The following is a 9,265-nucleotide window of genomic DNA, read 5'->3' on the forward strand; positions in this document are numbered from 1 at the left end:
TATATCGAATATATATATATAATATTTATATAAGTAAATGAATCTATTCAATTATTAACAGATATAACATAATTATGCATTTCAACTGTCATATTAAGTGACTCTGTGAAGCTCGATAACATTTGATAGGGTGATTTGTGAAATAAGAAGAGCATTAAGAACGTTCTTGGGTTCTGTCTCAGATAAGCGTGAAAAGAAAATAGCAGAAAAAGCGTATATCATCGTCCCTTTTCATAAGAACAATTTAAAAATGTATTAAAAATGTAATCTAACTTTAGCTTCAAACTACTTTATTCAGTCCTTTAGATTCTCTATTAATGACGCACAGAACAACGTTAAGTGAAGTCAAATGTACTGACTTTACTTTCTAAGGTTCTAATTAATTGTAAGCATAGCAACACTAGAGAGTCAAGAAGACATAGGCTGGATACAGATAACTACCCAGCCCTATCGGTTTTGATTCTTGCTCATGTGCAGATACATTTTTGAAACGGCTTTGAATTCTAAGCAAACAAGTGAATCTCCTCAGAATCCAGTGATATATAATAATAATTATTCATGAGTCGCAATACTATTCCAATGAGGTGAAGACAGGAAGATCTATTTATAGCGTTCTGAAGGACTGCAGAGAATGATTTCACCGTGACTTCGCTGTGACGACACGTAAAAGAGCTCTGTATCTTCTTCTACTACAATTACTTGTTTCGTTTGTTTGGCGTCTACTGTATCATTCCACATTTTTCTCAAACCCGATCTGCTGAGAGAGAGAGAGAGAGAGAGAGAGAGAGAGAGAGAGAGAGAGAGAGAGAGAGAGAGAGAGAGTATAACTTTATGTCTCTTTCTATGAATACATTTAAGAATGTGTGTATATAATATATTTTGTACATACATATGCATATACTACATTCGTGAGTGTGTGTATAATCTTGTTCAAATTTAACTTGGCCAACTTTCAGGAAACAGCGGCCATTCTCTCTCTGCGTTTCTCTCTCTCTCTTTATTTTTAAAAAATCTTCCTCTCTCTCTTTTTTTCCTTTTTCTCTCTCTCACACTCCATCTTTCGTCTTCTTTTTTCTCCCCACTCCTGCCTCTCTCTCCCTCTCTCCTTCTCTTCCTCCCTCCTTCTCTCTCCCCCCCCTCTCTCTCTCTCTCTCTCTCTCTCCGTCTCTCTCCCCCCTCTCTCTTTCTCTCCTACCTCTTTCTATACCTTTTCTTCCTTACAAAACCTACTATTCTGTAAAATACTCCAACAACCGCTTTGTTATAGCCCAGAACACTTGATACCAAAGCAATAAATCCCCCCTCCCTCATCCTAACACCCACACCCGCCTCTTGAGTATCTGTAAATACTTTCACTTTCACATCTTTATCCTTGATCAGCAGTTCCGTCCTGTTTCTAGAAATTAAGTGAAAAAAAAATTAATTAAAAATAAGCTTTAATCTTACAGAACACGTGCGTGACGTCATACAATTTCCAAGGAAAATATAACACAGTGTAAAAATGGAAATAAATAAATGAAGAAGCATTTTTATTTAACATCATTACATGGTGGGTGAAAGTTCAGGTGTGTATGTGTGTAAGTGAGTAAGTGTGTGAGTGTGTGTGTGTTTGTATGTGTTGTGAGTGCTGTGTGTGTGTGTTTGTGTGTTTGTATGTGTGTGTGTGTGTGTGTGCTTGTGTGTGTGTGTGTGAACAAAGACGAACCATACGATAAACGTCAACATTCACGAGCCTCTCACTCTCTTCCTCTGAGTATTTCAGACAAAGAATACACGAGATGGACTAATGCTGTTAAATATTATAGTAAAAGTATAAGGAAATTGGAACAAAAATTTCGGGCTTGGTTTTCCCCACAGTTTCAGAACAAGGAACACATAGCTTGGATGTCCATGTCTGATCCAAGAGTCTTATCTTTACATCTTACTGGTTGACCTTGACGACCTTTCAGAAAAACGAAAGCACTAATATAATTATAATCAAAACTGAAAAGGAGGTGTTTGTACATTTTTGACCCCCCCCCCCAACCCATCTAATCCTAATGCTCATTTTTGTCTTTTACTTGCAGAGTGTGCCCTGCATACATTATAATATTACCATACTTACAATTTTTGTCATGGAAAAGTCTCATTCGTGAAATATCCCCACTATCAAACATTTTCTACTAAATTCAGCTTTATTATTAAGATGATATCATGGTATCCTACAATAGAAGAGAATGAACAATACATCACAACGGGAACTGTAAAGGTTATTCGATTTTTTTGTCTTTTTCAGGGAATAGGCGGTTACATGGACATACATTTTCAATTGAGACGATCAATGATGATTACGTGATTGTAATATATGTATAACATTATAAATATATTACTTGATATTTTGTACAAAAAGCGAGGCAGGATTTCCTCCGACAGAGCATGAAAGGGAAACGTTATAAGCGTTTTGACGAATCATATAAAAAGAACATAAATTTCTGAAACAAAAGACAAGCTACAATTGAAAAGCATCGTTCTCCGAGTTCAAGAAGTAGATTCGGAGGACGACCAAAGATTTGCATTTTCACTTGGACAGCAGTACATACACCTAGAAAGATGCGATTCTATTGTCTCTACCCACTTTAAAACTCTGGAAAGGAACATGATGCCTCCAAAAAACGGGAAAAATGATTAATCCATGTTTTTAAAAACAATGGAAGCCGTTTTGGTTTGCAAACAGAACATGATCATTATCTCATTCTCAGAAATGCTACGCAAACCCATGGCCTGTTTGGTCAGTTTTGTAAAAGCCTTAGAGGCTTCCAATAATTTGTGTGGTTTAATTTAGATATGGATTCAATGCAAAACATCCAGTATCCAGTGATTTCCTTGCTGGAGACATGGAGTTTATGAAAAACATGGAACACTACAGTTGCGCTGTGTTATCACGACTCAAATACCTGAGGATGGTGTTCTAGCTCGGCGTACAACAAGGAACCGATCAAAGACGCTATCGTGTAGAAAAGAAAACAGTAGTAAGGCCCCTCTTCACGGCTGTAGATTTACGGGTTGGGGGGGGGGGGATTATAAGACATAAGAAACAAAAAAATACTTGACGTAATGGACGGTTTCGTACCCTCGAAAGAAGTCAGAAATACTATGATATGATTGTGTAAATTGAATACAAAGGCGAACAAGTGAATGCATGAGTACAAGGCAATTCTGTAAAACAAAGTTCACGTAATATTCAGAACTTCGTAAGGCGGTTATTGTTGGATACAAGTTCATGGATGGATTGGCACTGTATAAAGAAAAACGAATTGCAGCTAGAACTGTATGTGAAATGACTTGTGGGATTCGTTCTAAAACAGACAGGACATTCTTCAGTATTGCATTCTGTTTTGGACACATTATCAGAAACCATTTCGGCAACAAAGGGTTGAACTCTGAGCTTTCTATGAAGAATCATCCTACACATTTTTAGAACTTCGTCTTTTCTCCTTTGATTCACGGTCAGTGTTTGCGATGAACACCTTCCAGCAAAATTCCTTTACCTTAATTCTCTCTTGATTTAAGCATTGTTTCCATTTTACACATCATTTTTTTCTTTTTAAAGAAATTCCTTAAAGGCAAAGCTTTCAAAACGAAAAATTTATAGAAGGAACCAAAACAGCGATGACACCGAGTAACCAGAAACCGATATTCTCGTAGTTTTGAATGGCCAGTTTTCTGGAACCCCAATTCTGATTATAACAGTAACTGTCAATAATATTCCTGTGGCATGAAAGACCATCCCACTCGCAGCAACAAAAGAACAAAAACACAAATAACTGACAGACCACTACAGCAGAAGAACAAATCGCGTGCGCCTCTCGCCCAAACACTGTCGTGTTGAATTTTGTTAGCAATTTGATGAAGCAAAAGATATAAATAAGTAAATCTCTTTGTTCTCTGGGCACAAAAGTAGGTCACCCGTCACCAGAGTGTGTGAAAGGCATGAGGTGGGACTTGGGCGGTGGGGGATCTCTGAGGCTGAAAGTAAAACTGCACTGAAACGGACGGACACCAACAATCACACAACTCACACACCGAATACAATGTATGCATTTTCTATAGTTGTTTTTTTTTCCACAGATTCTCTCTAGCTTTTGAACTTTCTCTTATCCATTTTCGCCCCTGCCTCTCGCTGTGAATCCATCTCATTCTCTAGCTGACGTTCTGTCATCCATTATCTGTCATCCATTTTCTCTCTATCTTTCTCTCTCATGGACATACGCATCCACATCCACACACACACTCATATAAACACACATATTCTCTTTCTTAAAAAAAAAAAATCTCTCTCACTCTTCAGTACCTCTTTGTATTTCCTATATTTTCCAAAAATGTATATATATATATATAAATATTATCCACCGCCATCTCATTCTCTTCCATGTGTAAGTTTCGCCTCTCAAAAACGTACGTGTTTAGGCTCCCTTCACTTTGCTCACGTGCCCACAAACTCTCAGTTTACAACAACTACCCTTGCTCACAAAATAGTTGTCTGCACTATCCCTCACTTAGACAACACAACCTGTCCACCATAAACCACGATCTGAATCTAGCACACATTCCCACACGAACAAGATTCAAGTTCACAAACAATGTACACACCGCACACATATATGAACAGACACACACACACACACACACACACACACACTGACACCCACAAACAGACACACTCGTCCGTTCAGGCACACGTCTTGTATTGAGCTGCATAGGGCAGTCGTCCAAACAGACGTCCATATACCACATCATAGAACGCGCACGGAATACAAATTAATAACCTCCAATAAATAGCATACTCGGACCAATAAATTAGACTTTAAAAAACAAACACCTAATCACAGATAAACAATGATCACTATATGGAAAAAAATAAATAACGCCGCTGGCTGAGTGCTCAGCCCTGTGGCACAGATTGTACTAAGGTTTAATAGTCGTACTGTTTTGTTTTACTTAAATTATCCGCTGAGTGTTTTGTTTTTAATTACTTGTTTTTTTTTTTGCCATCAGTAAGTACAGCACATGAAAAATTGGCATGCATCACCATCATCATCATTGTCATCATCATCATCATCATCATCATCGTCATTGTTATCATGGTCTTCGGGGAGACCATTAGCATCATTACCATTACCAAGTCAGAAGAACAAATTCATCAAAGGCATTGCTTATAACAATGATAATAATAATAATTATAATTATAATTATGATAACGACAATAGTAATAATATTATATTACATGAAACATTTATGAAAAATGAAATTCGTGAGATATTATAGGCATTCATAGTACATGGGTTTCCCCCCAATATCATAGGGCGAAGGGGGGTAGGCATAGTTTTAATGACTCATATAAAGGGACATGGTAGAATTAAAATGTGTCGATGACTCATATTATAAAGGGAAATGGTAAAATAATGTCACTAAGTATCCTTGATCTCTCAAAGGACAAGGGATAGAATTGTACATTTTTAATAAACAATTTTATTTTCAAAAACAAAGGAAACGAAACTGAAGAAAGTGAAAGATGTACCATGAAGCATCAGGTATCTTTTTTGTGACGTCATGAGCCAGATGATCCCAGCGGTCATGACTCCCAAAACCCCTCCCCCCACAAAAAAGAAAAAAAAATACGGAAGAAAATCATCCTTCTCAGTCACTCAATCATCATAACCACGTGATCCCTAGGAGTGGGCGTGTCCGGCAATCTGTCCATCTTCTGATTCTTTCAACCAATCGTCCAGTGTGGCGGCATCGCCCCGTCTACCTTAGCCTCATCCTTGTTCTAATTCTTTTCTTCTTCTTCTTCTTCTTCTTCCTTTCGTCCTCACTCTCCTCTTCATCCTGATTCTCCCTCTCATCTTCATCATCATCCTCATAGCCTACCACCCCTTCCTCCTCCTCCTCCTGCTCTTCTAAAGCCACACACCCCCCTGACACTGTAACCACTCCTGACTCAGGATCCTGTCTCGTCCGCTCCTCCCCCTTCTTCATTAAGCCCCACCTCCCTGACGTGCCGCATCACTATAACCACTCCTGACTGTCTCGCCCGCTCCTCCTCCTTCTCCATTAAGCCCCGCCCCCTGGAAGCGCCGCATCACTGTAACCGCTCCTGGATCTGCTGCGGTTGGAACTGCGCGAAGTGCGTGGTGCTGGCGGCGAGCTGCTGGGGCATGGCGTACGTGTATCCGGCGGGCACGCCCGCAACTGCGCCATAGCCGGCGGCAGCCGCCGTGGTCCCGGCCGTGGTGTACGGGCTGTACGCCTCGTAGCCGCTGGCGGCGAACTGCGCGGCGGTGGCGGCCGAGTAGGCGGAGGCGTAGTCCAGGGCGTACTGGGTGGGCGTGCCTGTAGGTGTAAAGGGGGAAAAGTATGAGGAGGGGTTGTTCAAGTCGGAGAGAATTATGCATTGTTTTAGTTCACGTCAAGATAAGTACGGCTAAAACAGCACCTGAACACGGATGGCTGGTGCCTCTATAAATAAATTATTATAGATGGTCAAGATAAATACGTTAACAAGCAATAAGTGTACAGCGGACAAATTTAGCCCACGGGAAAAGCAAGAGAGACATAAATAATGAATGACCTGAAAGTGCCACCCGCTAATCGCCTGTATTCACTGAAAAAGCAACAACAACAACAACAAAACTCAATCAAATCCTTATTTGATATGGCTCTATCCATTTGAAAGTGGCCACTTTTCCTGCTTTGAATGGAGAAAGCTACAATTTTGGCACAATCTGATCCTATCCTCCAACACCACACCTTTTGTTTTGTATTTTTCGGTACCAACAGGTGCGTTTATGGAAATTGAGGCCAACAGCTAATCAGACTGTTTCCACTTCTCATGTGACATTGCGGAGTCTCAGATCGTTTGTTTTCATGCGGAGGGCAAATGACGCTTCTAAACTTTTAAGTGCAAATTTGATAAACAAAGAAAAAGTCTTTCATTTGGTGTCCACTGTCCACTGACGGGCGCCATGTCTTGACCCAGCCCCATCTTATCATGCAGATTCAGATCCAGTCTGTCTGAACAATGGACATACCTTCTATCACCTGAAGGGGAGCATATAGACGCCATAACCACTATGTATTGACGGTAAATAACGAGAGAGACTGAGGTCTGCGGAAGCAACACAGTGACGAATCGGACGCAGGACCTGCTACAAGCAGAATGAGAGAATGGCAGACTCAAACCAGGGACATCTACATCGTAGTCCAAGTCTGTTGCAGACTGCGCGATCGTCCTAACAGTGTGTTCTTTGACCGCGAGGTGTTCATGTATTTTGATTTAACCTTTTTTTTAGGGGGGGGTATGCTTATTTCATATAGAAATATATACACTACATAGGGCGGGGGTGGGGGTATTGTGATGACTCCCATTTCCTCTAATTTGACTGTTTTGAGCTATACGTTGCTCTTTTTGGATGTAAATTGAGTGTCAGAGCATACACTTTGAGTTTTCAGCCAGCACAATTTAAGAGAATGGATCCAAAACGCCAACAGGAATCAGATTGAAAATAAAGTTTGCAGTCATTTAGTTTGACTGTAAACGAGAAAGTAGCCTTTAGCTTCACTTTTATTGCTTCTCTGCCAGAAGTCATAATAGTATTAATCCTATCTGACAAAAATACCCTCAGTGGTCAAATTAACCTCGGGTGACAAAAGTCGTTCTGGTTAAATGAGGCGCAAAACGAAGCTTGCCTTGGGGGTAATGGTCCCAGAGCCATCAGATTTATGAAGGCCATAGATCTACACTGTACATACAAACTGTGTTCCCAGAAGATTACAATTACAGTGCGAGGAGAAGAATGCCGTTAATTCGTTATGGCGGCTGCTTGGTTCGGGCAAAACACCTCTCCTCGTGATAGATCGTTATGAACTACGACTTCTCCGAATTAGAATAAGCGTTCTGTAATTGCTCCAAGAATGTGAGAATTCTTTGAACAAAGGAGTTTGGCGGAAAACTGCCTGGGTTTGTTTTTGTTTTATATTTTTATTTTAATAATTTTTCTTACGGGGGTAGGGGGTGGGGGACGTTGTTTATCATTTTTGAGTTTGTTGAATTACCTAAGAAAATTAGACGAGCGCGTATTGTCATAATAAAAAGTTAATTTAGAGCACAATTTCTTTGAATGATTGATGTTATACGTCATATTCGTCATGAACTTAAACTGCACCCCATAAAGTACTGAATACGCAACGATCTGACAAAACTATCATGTGTTTTTCTGCAAAGGTTGTTCCAAACAACATGGTCCATATCATAATCTTTATTGATCACCTTGTCAACTTATATCTTTCATTGCTTTATCCTTCAACCCATGCAGAACTCATTGACTCTCGATGTATCTTTTCAATCTACTGTGTAAATTTACACGGGGCCCTTCTAATCATAATATGCAAAAAAACATTCCATTGCAGATGGAGCAATTAAAAAGAAAGTGTTTAAAGGAAATTGTTTAAATGTACAAGAAGCAATACATCTTTCAGATGGGCTTCGTCCTCTCCGAGAACGAAGAGTCTGAAAGGTGGGTGGGAGTTGTTGAAAAAAAAGAGGGGAGGGGTAATAAACAATCTATTCACGCCAGAAAATAATTATGTACAGTTTTCTCTTCATTTTTTAGTGTCCTCGGCATCAGAACTTTGGAGTGATTCTGTTTTCATTTATAGCATATTTATTTTATTCTTTAGAGTCTATATAGTTACGTAATCCCTATGATGCCTGCCACAAAGCCATGAGGTAAACTGTATGTATTCAAAATGTTTACATTTTAATTTATTTGAATGATATTATCCCTAAACAAGGACTTGCAGCTTATCTGTAAAGTTAGATTACAGCGGTTTTTTGAAGGTCAATACTTTTTGCCGAGCAGCGAAAGCAAAGAAGATAAGCAAAAAAAAAAGAAGAAAAAAAAGTGTGTGTTGTTTGCACGGAGCAATGGCACAAACTCCCTACAATCTCTTGCTTTTCTGATTCCCCGTTCTCTGTATCTCTCTACGGCGTTCTTCTGAGTACGTGTCTCCTTCTTTTAAGATGATAATACGGGTAGAGCAAGTACAACTGCAACAACTTCGCTTGCAACATCAGCACCAGTATAAACACAATAACTTCCTTGTGTAAGAAACGTCGTCACCACAACAACTAGGACGACAACAACAACATCATCATCATCATCATCATCATCATCATCATCATCATCATCATCATCATCATCATCATCATCATCATCATCATCAT

The 9,265-nt window shown here is 39.5% G+C and overlaps 1 protein-coding gene across 1 annotated transcript in view; it reads right to left on the bottom strand.

Annotated features, from left to right (window-relative positions):
- Positions 1-1,508: 1,508 nt before the first annotated feature.
- LOC101845137 (RNA-binding protein 24-A) overlaps positions 1,509-9,265 on the bottom strand; it is a gene marked incomplete at its 5' end in the record, with an annotated part of 80,307 nt that continues 72,550 nt past the window's right edge. The window contains 1 exon segment of the mRNA XM_013089599.2: positions 1,509-6,373. Within this exon segment, the coding sequence (XP_012945053.1) occupies positions 6,122-6,373 (252 nt within the window).

The sequence above is a fragment of the Aplysia californica genome, unplaced genomic scaffold (assembly GCF_000002075.1).
Source record: "Aplysia californica isolate F4 #8 unplaced genomic scaffold, AplCal3.0 scaffold00994, whole genome shotgun sequence".
In the NCBI taxonomy this organism is placed as follows: domain Eukaryota; kingdom Metazoa; phylum Mollusca; class Gastropoda; order Aplysiida; family Aplysiidae; genus Aplysia; species Aplysia californica.